Source organism: Chiloscyllium plagiosum, chromosome 12 (assembly GCF_004010195.1).
Source record: "Chiloscyllium plagiosum isolate BGI_BamShark_2017 chromosome 12, ASM401019v2, whole genome shotgun sequence".
NCBI classification, from domain to species: domain Eukaryota; kingdom Metazoa; phylum Chordata; class Chondrichthyes; order Orectolobiformes; family Hemiscylliidae; genus Chiloscyllium; species Chiloscyllium plagiosum.
The window spans coordinates 63,341,937-63,363,882 of record NC_057721.1 but is presented as its reverse complement, the minus strand read 5'-3'; the positions used below and the strand labels follow the sequence as shown (position 1 = coordinate 63,363,882).

General features: G+C 40.5%; 1 protein-coding gene across 3 annotated transcripts in view; it reads right to left on the bottom strand.

Annotated features, from left to right (window-relative positions):
* Nucleotides 1-21,946, bottom strand: part of itsn1 (intersectin 1 (SH3 domain protein)) — a 207,869-nt gene that overhangs the window by 107,575 nt on the left and 78,348 nt on the right. For all 3 annotated transcript variants that reach the window (XM_043701257.1, XM_043701255.1, XM_043701256.1), the window contains exons 8-15: nucleotides 21,529-21,638; nucleotides 14,132-14,195; nucleotides 12,172-12,309; nucleotides 10,826-10,929; nucleotides 5,958-6,220; nucleotides 2,728-2,877; nucleotides 2,505-2,645; nucleotides 2,266-2,353 (exon numbers count right to left, since the gene is read on the bottom strand). In XM_043701257.1, the coding sequence (XP_043557192.1) occupies nucleotides 2,266-2,353; nucleotides 2,505-2,645; nucleotides 2,728-2,877; nucleotides 5,958-6,220; nucleotides 10,826-10,929; nucleotides 12,172-12,309; nucleotides 14,132-14,195; nucleotides 21,529-21,638 (1,058 nt within the window). The remainder of the gene's footprint in view (nucleotides 1-2,265; nucleotides 2,354-2,504; nucleotides 2,646-2,727; nucleotides 2,878-5,957; nucleotides 6,221-10,825; nucleotides 10,930-12,171; nucleotides 12,310-14,131; nucleotides 14,196-21,528; nucleotides 21,639-21,946) is intronic.

Genomic DNA, 21,946 nt, shown 5'->3' with positions numbered 1-21,946 from the left:
CCGTAAGATCGACAAGCTGCACTGCAGAAACTCACCAAACCTCCTGCAACAATACACCCCAAACCTGCAACACCTCCCACCTAGAAGGCCAAGGGTCACAGATGCATGGGAGCATCACCATCGGAGAATTCACCTCCAAATCTCTCATCCCAACTTGGAACTATCCTTCACAGTAACTTGAATCCTGGAATACCATTCCTAACAGCACTGCACCAATACCACATGGACTGCAGTAGTTCAAACAGCAAGCTCAACAATATCTTCAAGGGCAATAAATTCTGGCTCAGTCAGCAACATCTACATGCCATGAATCAAAATAAATACTGACACAAGTTAAATAAATTACATATCATGAAAAACTGCGATAGTATCACAAGGCGTTAAACATAAACACCAAAGTGCTGGAAACACACACATTGTGCACCACTTCACTGAAAAATAAATAGTGCAATTTTCACATAGTTTTCACAGATCAGACAGAATGTATGAGAGAATTAGAAAGCAAGTAAATTCACTTGGTCTACCAAAGTTTTAGGTAATCAAAGAAAAATCTATAGCTATAATTTGGAAGAATAACAATGCTGAATTGTACTTGACTGGAAATATTATTGACGGAGCTACTAAAGATGTCACCCAGGTCCTTTGTTGCTAGGACTTAAAAAAATTGATATTTTATGGAATAATTGGCTTCAGTGGAGAAAGCGAGGACTGAATATGTTGGAGAGTCAGAACCAAAAGGGGTGACACTGGAAAAGCACAGATCAGGTAGCATCCAAGGAGCAGGAGAGTCAATGTTTCAGGCATAAGCCCTTCATCAAGCAATAACTTGCAGCACTGATGGAAGGTCATCAACATAAAACATAAACTGGAAACTCAGGGACACAATTTAAGAAATGGCCTCCCCATTTAGGATGGAGGAGATGTGACAGGTTTTCTTCCTCTCTTCAAGGCTATTCAATCTTGGAAATTATTTCTCAGAGATGAGTGGCAGCACAGACATTGAAAATTTTGAATTCAAAAAGGTAGATAAGAGTTAACGAACAAGGGAATCAAAATCATAAGGAGTAAGGGGCGAGTTTGAGGGCACAATTAGATCAGTTGCGATCCTAAATGTTAGACGAGGCCGAATACCTTACTCCTGCTTCTAGTTCATATGTTCATGCCTCATTATTCATTGAGGAACTTGGTGGCCAATGAGCAGAGCAATTGGTGAAATTTAAATTCAATTAGAATCTAAGCCTAGCTCTCGATATGGTGACTATGGAACTGTTGAACTTCATCCAGTTAAATCACACCCTTTAGAGAAGAAAACCTGTCATTCTTACCTAGTTGGGCATACAAAGTGATGTGGAGGTGGCGGTGTTGGACTGGGGTTGACAAGCTCAGAAATCACGCAACATCATGTTATCGACCAAGAGGTTTATTTGAAATCATAGGCTTTAGGAGCGCTGTTCCTTTGGCAGGTGAAATGCTTCACCTGACAAAGAAACAGCGCTCCAAAAGCTGTTGGACTATAATCTGGTGTCATGTGGATTCTGACCTTGGCCTACAAATGACCAGTCAATGTGGCTAACTCTTAACTGTCTTTTCAAAAGTTACTCAGCCCAAGAGCATTTGAAGAGAGACAAATGCTGGCCTGCCAGTGACACACGTACCCCATGAAAAAATGAAGGGAAAAAAACAGATATTTACACCAAGTTGAATATTCCCAGAATTTTCTTGTTTTATTATAGAGTTCTAGCATTCCACTTTGGGTTTTAGTTGATTGCTGGTTTTAGGTAAATTTGGTAATGACAAAAAAAAAGCACTGATAGCAAGGACAACAACAAACAAATTCGCAGAATGACCAACCCAGCAGTCAAATAGTGAAATTTGTCTATTTCTGAGAAACAAAAAAAAGTGATTGAGAAACAGAGCAGGTCTGTTTTTCTCAACAGATGTTGTCAGACTTAAGGTTATAAGTTCAGTAAACTTCTGTCAGAATTGAAAATACTTCTCTCAGCAAATGCTGTCAGACCTGCCATGTTTTTCTCACACTTCTTTTGTTTCAGATTTTCAGCAACTGCAGTTGTGTTTGTTTATTCTAATTCCAAGAAAGCCTGGTGTCCTAGCAAGAACAATATTGCAAATACTCTAAGATTGTTCCTGTGCTGTCATACCTGGTTCAATTTCTGATGCGTTACTGATTTACACAATCCAAAACCCATTCTGATGCATACAAATACACTTTCAGAAAGCTGAAAATGATTCAGAAACAATCCTTACTATGTAGACTGTTCTGCTGGACCTGCTTCAGTTTATCATTGAGAGACTGCTTCTCAGGAATCAGTCGACTGAGCATCTGTTGAAATTCCTACAGGTCAGAAGAAAAGAAAATTTATCACATTCAAATGCATCATATTTTTGCAGTTTGGCATCAAGCAAATGACCAGGTTTATGGAGGATCTTGTATTCCAAGAAATATATGTTGATAACTCAAATTTTCACATCAACTAAAAACTAACCTGCAACTGTTGCTGTAGATGTGTGATTTCTGAAATTCGTAACTCCCGTGTTTGATTTGTATGCTCAATCTCGTGCCTTTGAGTGGAGAGACGAAATCGGATGTCTTGAAGCTTGCCTTCCAACTGATTCTTTTTATCATTCTAACAGACAAAAACAAAGTCTGTCAAATCAATACAGCCTTACCCCAAAATAAATGTTGTGACAGCAAATCTATGAACTCACAAGGGCTTCAAGTTCAAACTCTAAAGTCTTTTTCCTTGCTTTCAAGGCTACAATATCTTCTTGCTCTTTGTTGCGTTGGTTCAAGAGTTCCTGCCGACGATTCCTCTCCCATTCAAGCTGGCGCTGCCTTTCAAGTTCACGTTTTGCAGCCTGTCATCAAACGAGAATATTGTGGGTTATATATAATGTGGCAAATATCATAGACCCCTGAACCTGCTCTCAAAGGCACGACAAGAGATGCAGAGATCACACACTTATCCTGTGACGTCAGGATATCTTCTAGTGCCACGAAAGTAACACATTATCATGGTTGATGAGTGAGTTTAGATTAATGGCATTATGAAACACTTCCTGCTTGAATATACATATCTAAATGCAACCAGAACAAGAAATGACCCATTTATAAATCAGCCCTAAATGCCATTTTTCTTCTTAACTCAGCAGCAACTCATGCCCCAGGTTACAGAAGTTATTTTATTTTTATAAATTCACTTGTGGGACATGGCATCATTGGCTGGGTCAGCATTTATTCCTTGTCCTGATACATCCACAAACAAAGCTGCATCAGAACTTTACTCCAACACGCCACCACACACTGCAGCACAGAGGAACTATGCAGAGCAGAGGAAAATCACCTATACAGAGTATTCAAAAAGAATGGGAACCCAATGAACACAGTCCGCAGAGTTCTCAGCAACAAACTCAAACAAGCAGACAAAACACGTCCAGAAACTCTAGCCACTCTCCCCCACATCGAAGACATCTCGGAAATGACTGCTAGACGACTCAGACCCCTTGGTATCTTGGGAGCGCACAAAACCTATCAACACACTGAAACAGCAGCTAATGACCTTGAAAGACCCGATACAGACAAGCAAAACTAATGTCATTTTCAAAAGACCGTGCAAGGACTTTCACAAACACTACATTGGACAAACAGGCAGAAAACTAGCCAACAGGATACACGAACATCAACTAGCCACAAAAGGACATGGCCCTCTCTCACTCATATCCTCACATACAGATGAGGAAGGACACCACTTCGACTGGGACAACACATCCATCCTAGGACAAGCCAAACAAGCCAAACATGCACGAGAATTCCTAGAAGCATGGCATTCTAACTGGAACTCTATCATCATGCACATGAAGTTAGACCCCATCTCCCAACCCCTGAGAAAAAGAACAGGAAATACCATCACCACAGGAAATGACATCACTTTCCCAAATAAATCCAAACATATAAACAGAAAGCAGGAATCATCAGTGCTTCTTCCAGAGGCTCACTGAACATGTTACCTAGTGCGGTGACGAAACATTTTAAAATGAATCTTCCAGCTCAGTGAGCAAACCTATATCCAGAACTATGGTTTAACTTAAATTTTAACTTCTACAAAGACAGCTTTCTGGCAACACTAACATATTTCTTCACAGTCATTGTCTAATGCAATCAAAATGTTGTACTGATCATCCCAGAGAGTTTAATAAATACAGAAATGAAATTACTGTTTTTATACGGTATTTCTTCAAGTACAGACTCATGAAATAAAAAAATGTTTTCAATACTCAAACCCATATAAAACCACTGAATAAAATCAATATTTTATAAACTTGTTATCCTACTGAAAGTTAAAAATCACACAACACCAGGTTATCATCCAACGGGTTTATTTGGAAGCACCAGCTTTCTGACAATTGCCTGATGAAGGAGCACCGCACAGAAAGCTAGTCCTTCCAAATAAACCTGTTGGATTATAACCTGGTGGATGTGATGTTTAACTTTGTCCACCACAGTCCAACACTGGCATCTCCAAATCATCTGACTGAAAGTCCACTAAATAATTAATTCTTTTTTCCAATATGGAGCATTTTTTCAGTTGAGTGCTGAGGTATTAAATGAATCTCAAAGAAACTAAATCAACTGGCACAAACAAACAAGCAAAGAAAGTGATTCAACTCAAGTAAAAATCATAATGAAATCATATTAACAACAGAGGTTGCAGACATGGAGGATTTTCATCCACTTCTTCCTAACATCTCTATAATAAAGGCCCAAGACCTTTAGCCATTCTTAAAACAAAATAGAAAAGGGATTATAAAGGGATAATAAATTACATTAGATTTAAAGAAATCCTGCAAAAGCTACAAAATCACCTACAGTTAAGCCAAAATGCCCTGGGTCAGGTTTGTTTTAAGACAAGGCAGTTTTAAATAGAAACAATGACAGGACACATCTCATTCTTATAATTTAGTGATTCCTTTTCTCATTATAATAATATTAGATTACCATAATCTACCAAATGCACATTCAATTTGAGAACCAATAACCTAATTTGGACAGGAGAGGAAAACAAATGCAAATATTTATCTTTAAGCAATGTTTTTATTTAGGGTCAGGGATATTCCAAGATGACATAGTGGAGGTCTAAAATGTGAACCAGGTTCAACTTTGCAATCCTTTAGCAAAGGCTAGTAAGGCCACACAAATCTCCAATTGGTCTGGCTTAATAAGCCAGATAGAATGATAAATACAATAGTTGATATTCTGATACAAGACCACTGAGCTTTCTGTAATTGAATGTTGTCAGTTCATGATGCTTACTTTGAGAAAGTGAGGGTCATGATAGACAAGCAAGAACATGGTCAGTGCTCTCTGCTGATGAGCTGTGGAGTTCTGGTGGTTAAGTACCAGCATTTTCTCAGAAAGATATGAGAGTCAAAAACCTTGGCACTTGCTTGCTTCAGCTCTCTTCACACGAGATGTTGGATAAAATTGTATGCACTGAATATTTAGCAGAGAAATTAACCTGGTATAACTTTTTCAAAAACTTGATTTGGACAAATTGTTTCCTTTTAAAACTAATTTTTACATAAAATGACATTTCAAAACATAAAAAGTAGCATTTGCAAAGAATAAAGAGAAACAATTCTCCAGCATCAATAGTTAAAAGTGATATGCAGTTGACGCCTAAATAAGGTAAAGTAGACCTAAGTGCAAAAAGCAGCAAGGGCTTATGCCCGATTTTCCTGCTCCTCACATGCTGCCTGACCTGCTGTGCTTTCCCAGCAACACACACAACTCTGATCTCCAGTATCTGCAGACCTCACTGTCTTCGAAGTGCAAAAAGCCATAATTACATATTTAGAGGTTGAATTGAGATATTTCTTGTGATCTAGTCATATCCTTTTAGTTTATTTTCAGAAATCATTAATTACTATTCCAATTTTACCTCTCGCCTTTCTATTTCCTTTCTTCTCTCTTCCTCTCTTTGTCGTTCGAATTCTCGTTGTTTCTCCAGTTGCTTTTCGAGCTCCATCTGCCTTTTCCTTTCTTGTTCTTGCCGCTCCCGCTCTTTCCGTTCCTGCTCTGCACGTTCCAGTTGGGCAAGGCGCTCCTGCTCCTTTCGCTGTTGTTCCAGAAGAACTTGCCGTCGCTTTTCCAGTTCAAGATTCCCCCGCTCAAAATTCTCACGTTTCTTATCCTCAAATGTCACTGCAAACAGTTTGAGGGAAGGAAAAATTTAAGCAATCAAAGAAAATCATGCCACTCCAGTAGAAATAGAATTAGAATCATGGAAGCCCTACAGTGCAGATAGAGGCCATTCAGCCCAACAAGTCTGCACCAACCCTCCAAACAGCATCCCTCCCAAACACACACCCCCACCCTCTCCATGTAACCATTAAAACTAATTCCTAACCCATATCAATCATGGCTAATCTTTCTACCCTGCACATCCCTCGACACTAAAGACAATTCAGAACTTAGAATCCCTTCTAGGATACAAGCCCTTCAGCCCAACAAGTCCACACCGACCCTCCAAAGAGTAACCCACCCAGACCCATTCCCCTATTATCCTATATTTACCCCTGACTAATGCACCTAACCTATACATTCCCTGAACACTATGAACAATTTAGCTTGGCCAATTCACCTAACCTGCACATCTTTGGATTGGAGGAGGAAACTGGAGCAGTCGGAGAAAACCCACGCGGACAAGCTCCAAACAGGTGCCCGAGGGTGGAATCTAACCTGTGAAACAGCAGGGCCAACCACTGCACCATCATGCCACCCACCACCATTTAGTATGGCCAATCCACCCTAACCTCCACATCTTTAGATTGTGGGAGGAAACCGGAGTATCCAGAGGAAACCCACATAGGTAAACTTCGGTTTCTAACTGCAACTATACTAGCTAAAAGTACCACAGCTCAATAATGTCCCAGTTATCTTAATTGCCCCATAAATTTTCAATTCCCTCCCATTTCTTTAAATGGAAACTATTCTATTGTTGCAATAAGTTTTGAACAAATATTCATTTAATACTTCGACTTCTGCAATTCTTGAAGTTATTGCTTTTCCCAGTTTAAAACAAAATCTTACACCATTCAAATCAACAGCATTGCTGCATGTTTGAGTGGAATAGATAGACAAAGATATTGTATTTGCATTTCTCCAGTCATGCGGCACTATAGTGAATCATTACATTCACAAAGGTTTAATATTCTTCTGACAATTAGAAGCCCAACAATACTCAGTTCTTCAAACCAAGGTGTTATTGAAATGTTAAGCTCAACATCTCCTAGCTTTTATATTTTATACAAGAAACCTGGATCCATTAGGTTTGTTTTATTCCGTAACCAATCCTAATGAGCCCAAGGTCATGGCTCTTATGTCCTAGGAATCTGTACACGTTAAAATAAAAACAACCATCGCATATTAATGCTGATGTCTAATAACTTTATTTAATGCATTCTTTTCGCTCATCAATGTCCCTCTGCAACTTCCTTTGAGCGGAAGTGACTCTGAATTGAGTCACGCAGTTGTCAACTTCAAAATCCGAAAAACAGCCATCAATTCCTTCTTTTCATTTCCTCAAACCAATTTAACATAGGTCCATTTCATTGAGTTCGCCAATTGTGAGGACACGGCTCATGATTATCCATGGAATAAAACAGACCTCCATTAATTCGCCATTGCAACACTCATCCACACCACTTCCTTTCAGAGAAGCGAAGAATTTTCCAACTAACTAAGAGTAATAGAGATGTACAGCATGGAAATAGACACTTCGGTCCAACCCGTCCATGCTGACCAGATATCCCAACCCAATCCATCTCCAACTGCAAGCACCCGGCCCATATCTCTCCAAGCCCTTCCTATTCACATACCCATCCAAATGCCTCTTAAACGTTGCAATTGTACTAGCCGCCACCACTTCCTCTGGCAGCTCACTCCATACACGTACTACCCTCTGCGTGAAAATGTTGCCCCTCAGGTCTCTTTCATATCTTTCCCCCCTCACCCTAAACCTATGCCCTCTAGTTCTGGACTCCCTGAACCCAGGGAAAAGACTTTGTCTATTTATCTTATCCATGCCCCTCAATTTTCTAAACCTCTATAAGGTCACCTCTCTGCCTCCGACGCTCCAGGGAAAACAGCCCCAGCCTGTTCAGCCTCTCCCTATAGCTCAAATCCTCCAACCCTGGCAAAATCCTTGTAAATCTTTTCTGAACCCTTGCGAGTTTCACAACATCTTTCTGATAGGCAGGAGACCAGACTTGCACACAACATCCCAACAGTGGCCTAACCAATGTCCTGTACAGCCGCAACATGATCTCCCAACTCGTGTACTCAAAACTTACTAACTGTACCTCTTATTCTCGCATCCAAATCATTTATGTAAATTACAAAAAGTAGAGAACCCAGCACCGATCCTTGTGGCATTCCACTGGTCACAGGCCTCCAGTCTGAAAAACAACCCTCCACCACCATCCTTTGTCTTCTACCTTGGAGTCAGTTCTGTATCGAGTTCTCCCTGTATTCAGTGAGATCGAACCTTGCTAACCAGTCTCCCATGGGGAACCTTGTCGAACGTCTTACTGAAGTCCATATAGATCACATCTACTACTCTGCCCTCAATCCTCTTTGTTACTTCTTCAAAAAATTCAATCAAGTTGTGAGACATGATTTCCCACACACACAAAGCCATGTTGACTATCCCTAATCAGTCTTTGCCTTTCCAAATACATGTACATCCTGTCCCTCAGGATTCCCTCCAACAACTTGCCCACCACCGATGTCAGGCTCACTGGTCTATAGTTTCCTGGCTTGTCCTTACTACCCTGCTTAAAAAATGGCACCACGTTCGCCAACCTCCAGTATTCCAGCACCTCACCTGTGACTATCAATGATACAAATACCTCAGCAAGAGGCCCAGCAATCACTTCTCTAGCTTCCCACAGGGTTCTCGGGTAGACCTGGTCAGGTCCTGGGGAGTTATCCACCTTTACGCATTTAAAGACATCCAGCACTTCCTCCTCTGTAATATGGACATTTTGCAAGATGTCACCATCTATTTCGCTACTTCCTATACCTTCCATTTCCTTTTCCACAGTAAATAACGTTGCAAAATACTCATTTAGTATCTCCCCCATTTTCTGCGGCTCCACACAAAGGCCACCTTGCTGATCTTTGAGGGGCCCTATTCTGTCCCTCGTTACCCTTTTGTCCTTAATGTAATTGTAAAGACCCTTTGGATTCTCCTTAATTCTATTTGCCAAAGCTATCTCATGCCCCCTTTTTGCCCTCCTGATTTCCCTATTAAGTATAATCCTATACCTTTATACTCTTCTAAGGATTCACTCGATCTGTCCTGTCTATACCATACATATGCTTCCTTCTTTTTCTTAACCAAACCCTCAATTTCTTTAGTCATCCAGCATTCCCGATACCTACCAGCCTTTCCTTTCACCTTAACAGGAATATACTTACTCTGGATTCTTGTTATCTCATTTCTGACGACTTCCCATTTTCCAGCCATCCCTTTGCCTACGAACATCTGCTCCCAATCACCTTTTGTAAGTTCTTGCCTAATGCCGTCAAAATTGGCCTTTCTCCAATTCAGAACTCAACTTTTAGATCTGGTCTATTCTTTTCCATCACTATTTTAAAACGAACAGAATTATGGTCGCTGGCCCCAAAGTGCTCCCCCACTAACACCTCAGTCACCTGCCCTGCCTTATTTCCCAAGAGCAGGTCAAGTTTTGCACCTTCTCTAGTAGGTACATCCACATACTGAATCAGAAAATTGTCTTGTACACACTTAAATTCCTCTCCATCTGAACCCTTAACAGTATGGCAGTCCCAGTCTATGTTTGGAAAGTTAAAATCCCCGACCATAACCACCCTATTATTTTTACAGATAGTTGAGATCTCCTTACAAGTTTGTTTCTCAATTTCCCTCTGACTGTTGGGGGGGGGAGGTATATAATACACTCCCAATAAGGTGATCATCCCTTTCTTATTTCTCAGTTCCACCCAAATAACTTCCCTGCATGTATTTCGGGAACATCCTCCCTCAGTACAGCTGTAATACTATCCCTTATCAAAAACTACACTCCCCCTCCTCTCTTGCCTCCCTTTCTGTCCTTCCTGTAGCATTTGTATCCTGGAACATTAAGCTGCCAGTCCTGCCCATCCCTGAGCCATGTTTCTATAATTGCTATAATATCCCAGTCCAATGTTCCTAACCATGCCCTGAATTCATCTGCCTTCCCTGTTAGACCCCTTGCATTGAAATAAATGCAGTTTAACTTATTAGTGCTACCTTGTCCCTGCCTACCCTGACTGTTTGACTCCCTTCTGTTCTCAACTGTACCAGTCTCAGATTGATCTCTTTCCTCACTATCTCCCTGGGTACCAACCCCCCCCCACCGCACCCCACCCCCAACGTTACCAGTTTAAATCCTCTTGAGCAGCTCTAGCAAATTTCCCTGCCAGTATATTAGTCCCCTTCCAATTTAGGTGCAGACCGTTGATATTTTATGTATTTACTTATTTATATTCTGAAGACCAGTTTTTACTTCCTTTCAATACAATACTAAAATCATTTGCTCCACCTAGTGCTTGGCAGAGCTCAATACAACTCGAGCACGAAAGATTTCAAACGAGGAAAACGAAGCTCCACTTCAACCAATCCAAATTGAGGAAACAAAATACCTCTCAACCGGTTCAAACAAAAATCATGGGTGAATGGCTTTTACTGGAAATAGAGGCAAGGTTACTTCACACTGAAAATACTTCCCCACTGTAATTTACCAGGCAATTTCTTTTCAGTTTCTTCGTCTTGTGGTTCTTCAGGTACCCGTTGATCAATACTCAATGAGCTTCCAGTAGACATTCCACTACCAGACCTGGCTCTTCTGCAATATTCAAATAGAACTGTTGGACTGTAACATCTAAGTGATTTCAAAGTAAGGAGTTAAAATGCAAATCATCGTACATTGTAATTACAAAAAAAAGCACTCCACTTAAGAAATCTCACTAAGTTAATCACATTGATTTGGTCATTCAATTTTTCCTGAATGAAGCCAAACTGTTTTAGACAAACATTTTGTTGTCTACTCTACAGCAAAATGCAGTGTTTTCAACATAATTCAGATATCAGATGTAGCCTGGCAATTCAAATTAACTTTATCCTGTTTTCATTATGCTATGTGCAGCTGCGGCTCAGTTGGTAGCACTCTTGCCTTTCAATCAAAGCACTGGGTTCAAGTACTGACTCCAGGGCCTTGGGAACAAGAAAAAGGCCATGCCTTATGGATGAATTGCCACAACAAAGAGGAACTGGCTTTTGGAAGGTCGTTCAAACTCAAAACCCCGTTTTCTCCCCCAGATGAGCATGAGAAAAAAAAGGCACTATTCCAAACAGGAGTTATCCCTGGCGCTCCGGCCAGCGGTTATCCTTCAAACAACATCATAAAATCAAAATGCTATTTGTTAGAACTTTGTGCATTCAAATCAACTGCCACATTTCCTAGATACAACAGTGTGTACTCTTCAAAAATGTGACTTCATCGGTTATAAAGTATTGAGATGTCGGGTAGTCATGTGAAGCATTACAAAAATGAAAATCTTTCTTTCAAACTGATCCATCAACTCAAGGTCAGGCCTTCCTCATAGGGAACACCACCACAGTCAATTCACCTGTGCTCGCTTTCATGCCATCAATTGCTCAACATTCACTGGTATTAAGACCAGTAAAGTAGGTTTATTTTCCTACCTTGTAAATTGGATAAAATCTTTTGTGGTAATCCATGTGGTACAATAATCACATATCGCATAACACTATTCAATTCACCATTTATGACTGCCCCAACTACTTTGTATGAAATTTGAAAAGTAACTGCAATATTCAAGTTCAGAAATACTTCTGCATTGCAGCCAGTAAAAGTTGGTCATGTTTACTTACTACAAATGTCAATTTACATATGGCAAATTTCCTTTCAAAGTTAAATCTGAACCATAAACTTAGCATATGAATTAGTCTAGAACTGTTTTGTTGTTTATAGAAAGTAAGTCCTTTCATAAAAAAATTCAACAAAACAACAGTATTTATCACATTACAAACATTGGATAAATTGCACAATCTACACCCTACTTACCTGAACGTTGGTGGAATCAGGTCTCGAGTCAGTACAGGAGGCAATGGCTGTCCTGACATCGCCATATCAATTAAATGCATAGCCAGAATGAATTCCTCCGCTGTAAGCTTTCCATCTTGATCTATGTCAGAAAGATTCCTGTATAGATTTGAGAGATTGGTTCAAGGTTGTCTTAAAGAAATAAAAATATTGCTCAAACATATTAAGTATAACCGGAAACCTTTTTGTGACCTGATGTACATACTTCAATTGAAACATTTTCTGTAGTTTTTCCCTACCAACTCTTGATCTCCATATAATAACATTTATCCCAAAGTTTTTACCTCTCTCAAGCCAGGGTGATAATGTACATAAAACAGAGCCAGGAATTCTTTCATCAGGTTTTCTTCCTCATAGGAATACTGCTAAATACTGCCCACATTCCATAATTAGTAAACAAAATTCTGACTTTTGGTCAAACACATTCAAAGGCATAATTCTGTCCACATTGATGTCTCATTCTAATTTACGTGTTTCCATTTGTTCTCATCACATTATGCAGTGAACAGCGACAAAAAAACAAAACAAATGGCACCACAAATACAAACGCTGGTCATTATCTCGGTGCAGCAAAAAGACACAGTACAATTCCCTCTCCTGTATCTCAACATACTCTTCAACTCCAAATGTGCAACACTAAAAATAATATGTTCTTCGATTAAACCAATTTTTCCACTAAAGGCTCAAACAAAAAATTGAAACTACTCAAACAAGTTTTACTTGTGATCATTATTCCCACAAAAAGAACATTTTTCCCATCATACTTGGCTAGATTTGAATGTAAGTCACAAAACTGATGATCAAGGCCTAACCCTCTGCACCACAGATGAATGTTTGGTTTGAAGGAGAATAAAACATGCTAATTGTCTAAATGTTTGCCAGAGTGACAGACTACATAAATTCGAGTTTTGTGAAGTATCCAAAACTAGTTCCAAATGGAAGCAAGCACTTGAAGGCTCGCTTATCTCATTCCTGAGATGAATGACTCACTTCATGAAGAAAGTTTGAAAAGGTTCGACCTATATGCATTGCAATTTAGAACAGCCAGGTGATCTTATTCAAAGACAAGATCCTGAGGGGACGAGAAAGGGTGAATACGAAGAGGCTATGTCCTTTTGTTGGGGAGACTAATGAGGAGATATGGGCTAAAAAAAGAAACTTCTTAAAAAGGTGAAGAAAAGGAGATTTTTTTTCCTCTGAGGGTTATTAAAGTTGAAATTCTCTTCAACAGAACACAGGAATTTATTCACGACCAAATTAGATGAGATTTCAAAGACAAGGGAGTCAAGGTTTACAGTGATTTAAGTGGAGTCCAAAATGCAATTAGATCAGCCATCATTTTAATGAATAGAGTTGGAACACGTTCAAAAGGGCCAAGTGTCCTACTTGTGCTCTGTTCTACGGAAGGGAAGGAGTGGAAATTTATAGCATTATTCATCTTGCTACTACAAAGTACAGCAAAAACCTGTACTTATTTTACTGAGCAGTTATTGACAGGTAGTACACCTATAAAACACTACGGTTGTGTTCTTGTATCGCCCCACATTGTGGAAAAATTGCTTTTGATAAACAGGGCTTCAAGTGTTGGCGATGTAGTCACATTACAGCCAAGAGACATTTTAAAAAGTTCACACTTTAGAAACAGTGTCCCCAATTCAGCAATCATGTTAGAGCGAAATCACCTTAACTAAACGGACAATATAACAGAACGACCTGTACTGAGGATAAAACGAAGGGGAGAAAATGTGGTGAAAGGAGCAAAAAAGTGATCCTGCTGTTAAAATAATTTGTCCCATGTTTTGATCACAAAACCAAGAAGCTAAAACATCAATCATACCTTTGAAAAATAGATTGTTCAAACTTTTATGACAGGTTTTAGGCAATGACTTGTTTGAAAGTGATTTGTTAGAAATATACTTACCATATAGACGCCAATTGAGCTTGTGGTAAACTGGATTGCATTAAGATGGTTCTTGCCTGTGGGCCTGTAAAATGAAAACTTTCCATTCAGTATTGTTCAATGTATTGCCAAATTTCTTTTGTATGTCTGCTCATTCCTGCAATTCCCGAGTTTCTGGACAGAAAGAGGGATAATTTCACAAAGGTCAGGATTTCCACCTTCTCCGATAAAGTTAGGACTAACATTTCACAGAGTGAGAGAAAATAGGTAAATTGACAATACTCTCTCAAGAAAAAAGTAACTGAATCATGTCTGCAATTTTTAGGCATAACTATTGCTTCTCATGATCTTAAGCACAGGACAGACATTGAGACCAATAAAACAAAAACTAATGAAAGGTCAGAGAGAAAACAATGAACAGTGGAATGAACAGAAAAAAAAAAGAGCATTTGAGGTCAGAGAAAAAAAATACAGCCAATTACATGTTCACTCAAGTTAACGTCATGCATTGTTAAAATGTAGTGGCGAGTAAAAGGGCATCTTTGAGTTTGAGGATTCAGCGTTTCCTCCAATGCTTCTTGCACTTAACTATTCAAGACAATTTTTGATAGCTGGAAAACCACAAAAATATTTCAGCTGGTTAAAGGGAGAAGCTTGAAACAGGATTGAAGTGCAGATACAATCAGAATGTGCAATCAATAGCAATCAGTTGTTTAAAAAAAAAGCTAATTTGAAACAGTGGAGAGTTTACTGCTGCAAAATATTCTGCTATGTCGGAACATGGAAATCCTCATCGAAAACTTTCAGGAATTAAAAAACCCAAATGGCAAGTAGAGATTACATTCTCTGAACTGCATCTCCTTATGATCCTGACCACTCCCATCATGAACCACATTACTCCAGGATGTAACAGCAACAGTTTACACCTACAACTTATTCAGTTGAGGAAGACAGTGCATGAAAAAGCACAAACTTAAATCATAAATTTAACTTCTAAGTGAGAGACACACACATCCATCCTGTGTCTTTAGCAGTCATTCCAAGGTGAAAGCCAAAATAAATTACAGGCATGAAGCTCCAGTCAAACTTTTAAGTCGATTTGCGGTCGCAAATGTCCAGAGGGCAGTTGCAAGCTTTCCTTGTTTTCTCAAAAAAAAGTATGTGACCATTTTATAATTAATTCATGTAAATGAAATATGGTTAGTACATTTGCAGACGACACAAAAATAGGTGGTGCAGAGGAAGTGAAGAAGGTTATCTCACTACTATGGGACCTCGATCAGATGGGCCAATGGGCAAAGAAATGACAGATGGAATTGAATTTTGATAAACGCGAGGTGCTGCATTTTGGCAAGGCAAACCAGGGCAGGACCGGTGTTGGACCTGACAAAGCAGCAGCACTCCGAAAGCTTGTACTTCCAAATAAACCTGATGGACTATAACCTGGTGTTGTGCAATTTTTAATCTTGTAATAACAGGCAACATCCCATTTGTCTTTGTGGTTACATGTTGTACCTGCATTCTAACATTTTATGACTCATGCACTTGAACATCTGAATTGTACAAATTGTTGAAGTAATAAGCTGTTTCTTCCACCTACCAAAATGAACATTTTTATATTTCTTCATGTTGTACTCCAGGTTTTCCCCAACCTGTCTGCATACTTATACAACTTTCTTATATCTTACTCCCAACATATTTTGCTATCTTGGTGTGTCATCTGTCAGTATGGTGACCATGCCTTTGTAGTCCTCATCACATTTTTGGATCATTGCAATCTCTTTTGGGGTAGAAGTGACCTGTACAAGAAGGATGGATTGCACCTGAATTGTTAAGGGACTAATATCCTGGCAGGAAAAGTTGAGCTGCTCGAGAGGATTTAAACTGGTAAAGTGCAGGGGTGGGACCAGGATGATACTGAGGAAAGAGATCAATCTGAGACTGGTACAGTTGAAAAAAGAAGCAAGTCACAGACAGTGCAGGCAGGAACAAAGTAGGACTGATAAATTAAACTGCACTTACTTCAATTCAAGAGGCTTAACAGGGAAGGCAGGTGAACTCAAGGCATGGTTGGGAACATGGTACTGGGATATCATAGCAATTACAGAAATGTGGCTCAGGGATGGACAGGACTGGCAGCTTAATGTTCCAGGATACAAAAAAGTTATAGGAAGGATAGAAAGGGAGGCAAGAGAGGAGGGGGAGTAGAGTTTTTGATAAGGGATAGCATTACAGTTGTACTGAGGGAGGAAATTCCCAGAACTACATCCAGGGAAGTTATTTGGGTCGAACTGAGAAATAAGAAAGGGATGATCACCTTATTGGGGTTGTATTATAGACCCCTTAGCCGTCAGTGGGAAATCTGGAAACAAATTTGTAAGGAGATTTCAGTTATCTGTAAGAATAATAGGGTGGTTATGGTAGGGGATTTTAACTTTCCAAACATAGACTGGGACTGCCATAGTGTTAAGGGTTTAGATGGAGAGGAATTTGTTAAGAGTGTACAAGAAAATTTTTTGAGTCAATGTGTGGATGTACCTACTAGCGAAGACGCAAAATTTGACCTACACTTAGGAAAGAAGGCAGGGCAGGTGACTGAGGTGTCAGTGAGGGAGCACTTTGGGGCCAGCAACCATAATTCTATTATACTTAAAATAGTGATGGAAAAGGATAGACCAGATCTAACAGTTGAAGTTCTGAATTGAAGGAAAGCTAATTTTGATGACATTCGGCAAGAACTTTCAAAAGCTGATTGGGTGCAGATGTTCGCAGGTAAAGGGATGGCTGGAATTTGGGAAGCCTTCAGAAATGAGATAACGAGAGCCCAGTGACAGTATATTCCTGTTTGGGTGAAAGAAAAGTCTGGTAGGTATAGGGAATGCTGGATGACGAGAGAAATTGAGTGTTTGATGAAGAAAAAGAAGGAAGCATATGTCACGTATAGACAGGATGGATTGAATGAATTCTTACAAGAGTATAAAGGCATTCAGAGTATACCTAAGAGGGAAATCAAGAGGGCAAAAAGAGGACATGAGATAGCTTTGGCAAATAGGGTTAAGGAGAATCTAAAGGGTTTTTAGAAATACGTTAAGGACAAAAGGGTAACTAGGGAGAGAATAGGGCACCTAAAAGATCAATAAGGCGGCGTCTGTGTGGAGCCGCAGGAAATGGGGGAGATACTAAACGAGTATTTTACATCAGTGTTTACTGGGGAAAAGGACATGGAAGATACAGAATGTGGGGAAATAGATGGAGATACCTTGAAAAATGTCCATACTACAGAGGAGGAAGTGGTGGATGTCTTGAAATGCATAAAACGGAATAAATCCCCAGGACATGATCAGGTGTAACCTAGAATTCTGTGGTAAAGTAGGGAAGTGATTGCTGGGCCTCTTGCTGAGATATTTGTATCGATAGTCACAGGTGAGATGCCAGAAGACTGGAGATTGGTTAATATGGTGCCACTATTTAAGAAAGGTGGTAAGGACAAGCCAGGAAACTACAGACCAGTGAGCCTGACGTCACTGGTGGGTAAATTGTTGGGGGGAATCCTGAGGGACACGATTTACACCTACTTGGAAAGGCAAGGCAAGGGATAGTCAATATGGCTTTGTGCTGGGGAAATCATGTCTCACAAACTTGATTGAGTTTTTTGAAAATGTAACAAAGAGTATTGATGGATGGCAGAACGGCGGGCATGATCCATATGGACTTCAGTAAGGCATTCGACAAGGTTCCCCATGGGAGGCTTGTTAGCAAAGTTAGATCTCATTGAATACAGGGAGAACTAGCCATTTGGATACACTACTGGCTCAAAAGGTAGAAGACAGAGGGAGATGGTGAAGGGCTGTTTTTTCGAATCGAGACCTGTGACCAGTGGCGTGCCACAAGGATCGGTGCTGGGTCCACTACTTTTCATCATATATACATATATATATAATGATTTGGATGTGAGCATAGGAAATATAGTTAGCAAGTTTGCAGATGACACCAAAATTAGCAGTGTAATGGACAGTGAAGGCTACCTCAGATTACACCAGGATCTTGATCAGACGGGCCAATGGGCTGAGGAGTACCAGATGGAGTTTAATTTAGATCAATGCAAAGTGCTGATTTTGGGAAAGCAAATCTTATACACTTAGTGGTAAGGTCCTAGGGAGTGTTGCTGAACAAAGAGACCTTGGATTTCAGGTTCATAGTTCCTTGAAAGTGGAGTCACAGGTAGATAGGATAGTGAAGGCGGCATTTGATATGCTTTCCTTCATTGGTCAGAGTATTGGGTACAGGAGTTGGGAGGTCATGTTGCACCTGTACAGGACATTGGTTATGCCACTTTTGAAATGCTGCATGCAATTCTGGTCTCCTTTCTATAGGAAGGATGTTGTGAAACTTGAACGGGTTCAGAAAAGATTTACAAGAATGTTGCCAGGGTTGGAAGATTTGAGCTGTAGCGGGGAGGCTGAATAGGCTGGTGCTGTTTTCCCTGGACCGTTGAAGGCTGAGGGGTGACCTCATAGATGTTTACAAAATCATGCAGGGCATGGATAGGATAAATGGAAATGGTTAAAAAGTTCCCAGAAGAATATAGACAGGTTAAGTGAGTGGACAAAACTTGCAGATAATATATGATGTGGGGAAACGCGAGGTTAAACACTTTGGCAAGAAGAGGAGCGGAATATCATCTATTTAGAGGGAGCAAGTCTGCAGAAAGCTTCAGAACAGCAGGATTTGGGAGTCTTTGTCCACGAACCATAATGAGCTAGCATCCATGTTCAGTGGATAATAGAGAAGACATATGGTGGCCTTAATTTCACTGGAATTTCAAAGGAGAAAAGGCAACTTTATTGAAACATATTAGCTTCTTCAGGGATCTAAGTGTGACAATGCCATCACTTTTAAAAGATTATTTCTGCCAGGGCTTTTTTTGAAGGGAGGTTGTGGAGGCTACTGGAACCGACCTAAGACAATAAGTTAAGAGGCTACCATGTTTTTCTTTAAAACAAACAGGTCTAACAACAGAAGGGGATTGACAAGTTCTCCCAGATTAGGCTTTCTCGTTTTATTTAAAGCAATAGGGGTGGCACAGTGGCTCAGTGGTTAGCACTGCTGCCTCACAACACCAGGGACCCGGTTTCGATTCCAGCATCTGACAACTATCTGCGTGGAATTAGCACATTTTCCCTGCGTCTGCGTGGGTTTCCTTTAGGTGCTCTGGTTTCATCCCACAGTCCAAAAGATGTGCAGGTTAGGTGAATTGGCTGTGCTGAATTGTCCATACTATTCAGAGAAATGTAGGTTAGGCACATTAGTCAGAAGTAAATATAAGATTGGGGAAAGAGTCATGGTTGGTTACTCTTCAGAGAGTCAGTGTGGACATTTTGGGCCAAAAGGGCCTGTTTCTATACTTTGGAGATCTAAGATAGCATTAGAAGCTGTTTGGGTCCCTGAAGGGTTCGAAGTCTCAGCAAATTATGCCTAACTGACTTTCTCTGAATCCGTTCTCATGTGATTCCCTCCTGGATTGGGAAACTGCACGTAAGAATGTGCCTGAATTTGCCTCTTTGCCAAGGGGTGGGGGGGGTGTTTACGCGATATTACTACATTGGAACAATTAATTAGCAATAGGTACTGTAATAATTATTCGGTCAAGTTTTCCAATTCTTACGTTATTCTAAATTCCTCTTTTTGTTTGTATTTTAACGAGTGTTTAAATAAATTGGGTTTTGCCTAATGTCAAGTGGTTTGACCAGTTGTCTCACACCTGGAACACCCATGCCACATCTACCTTTAAACTGAGAAAAAGCTAGGGTCTGCGCTACCTTCTTAAAACGCTTGAGGGGGCCTGGTCGAGTCCATAACATCAGGTAAATGCGGAGAAAGTGTTTGCTTTTGTGGAGTGACTAGAACTGGGGGATAATTTCAGATTTAAGTTACAGATCAAGAAGAATTTCTTCTGAGCAAGACTTTGGAAAGCTGAAGCACAAAGGGTCAGAGTTCAGGATTCTCTTCAAGTTAACTTGTAGGTTCAGTTGCAGTTGAGAATGCAAATATAATGCTGGCATTAAATGTTGAGAGAGCCAGAATTCAAGAGGGGAATGTACTGCAGAGGCGTGGGGTTGTATTATCCCAAAACCATTACCCCTGTTTACTTCTCAGTTCCAACCACATAGCTTCACTGAACAATCCCCCAGGATAATCCTCTAAGTACGGCCAATATGTTTTCCGTTTAATAAACAACTACTCCTCTCTTTCATCCTTCCTATAACATCTATAACCTGGAACATGAAGGTGCCTGTCCTGTTGGTCCCTCAGCCATGTTCCTGTAATAGCTACGATATCATAGTCTTGTGTTCCCAACCATGCTCCGACTTCATCAGCCTTACCTGGCAGGCCTCTTACATTGAATTAAAATGCATTTATTTCATCGGTCTATCCTTGTTCTCTGCTGTGCTCTTACCTGCCTTGTCTTTTTAAACTTGATTTTTTAAAATTCTGTATCAAACTTAACCACCTCTCTTGTCTCACTACTGCTTGGGGTCTCAGCTCCTTAACCATACCTTCATCTGTCCTATCCTCCTATCCCTACTCTCATTTACACATGGCACTAGGAGTAATCCAGACATTACCAGCCTTGACTTCCTGTTTTTTAGCCTCCTGCCTAACTCCCTATATTCACACTGCAGAACCTCATCCCTTTTTCGACCTTTGTCACTGGTACCAATGTGTACAATGACCTCTAGCTGCTCACGCTCCCCTCCAAGAATTTGCAGCAACTGCTCGGAGACATCCTTCACCCTTGCACCAGGGAGACAACACCCCATTCTGAAGTCTCGTTCGCAGCTGCAGAAACATCTGTGCCTGACGAGAGGGTCTCCTATCACAATTGCTCATTTGGATTTTGTCAGAGTTCACAGCAGAGCCAACCATAGACCTGGCTGCTGCTATGTACCCCTGTGAGATGATTCCACCTTCTCCCAACCTCCAACTCCCCCAACAGAGAGTATAAAATGGGAAACTTGTTTAAGTGGGGGAGGAGGGGGGAGGGAGCGAAGAGGAGGAGACTGGACCACTGGTATTACCACCTCTGTGAAGCTACTCTCATATTCTCTGCCTCCTCGAGGCTCCTTGCTGCTTCCAACTGCCACTCCAACCAGTCGGAGAGTAGCCGCAGATAGAGAGACTTCCTGCAGACACAGTCGCCAGGAACACTCAACTGCTCCCTGATCGTCCACATCTGACAGGAAGAGCATACCACACCAATGACTGCTCTCTCTGCCCCTTTAACAACTAGCAACCTTGCGGTTGGAGGAGGGGGGCAGAGGAGATAGGTGGGAGGAGAGTCTTACCTTGCTGCGGCTCACCCTCAAAGCCTGGCATTCACGTAAAACTGAATCGATCCATGCAATATTACCTCTTACCTGTTAAATGTCCACTCATTGTTTTATCATGACTGTTGAAAAGCTGCCTGTATTTCAACCTTGACGACTGTGGAACAGCCCATTCTACACCAGCAGCCAAAGGCGGCACACTAAAACATAGCAAATTAAGACAGGTCAAACAAACATTCATTCAAACAGATTAATTCAATGTATTCAATACTCCTTTATTCAATACTCATTTCTCACAAACAATATACTTCAACCAAGCCACCCAAGAGCACATATTCCATATACTTGGCCTTTTGTGCAGAAAGTCTGACCAAACTTTATGCCGATTAAACTGTAATACAAACTTTGAAATGAAGATTAGATTAGATTAGATTAGATGAGATGAGATTAGATTACGGTGTGGAAACAGGCCCTTCGGCCCAACAAGTCCACACCGACCCGCCGAAGC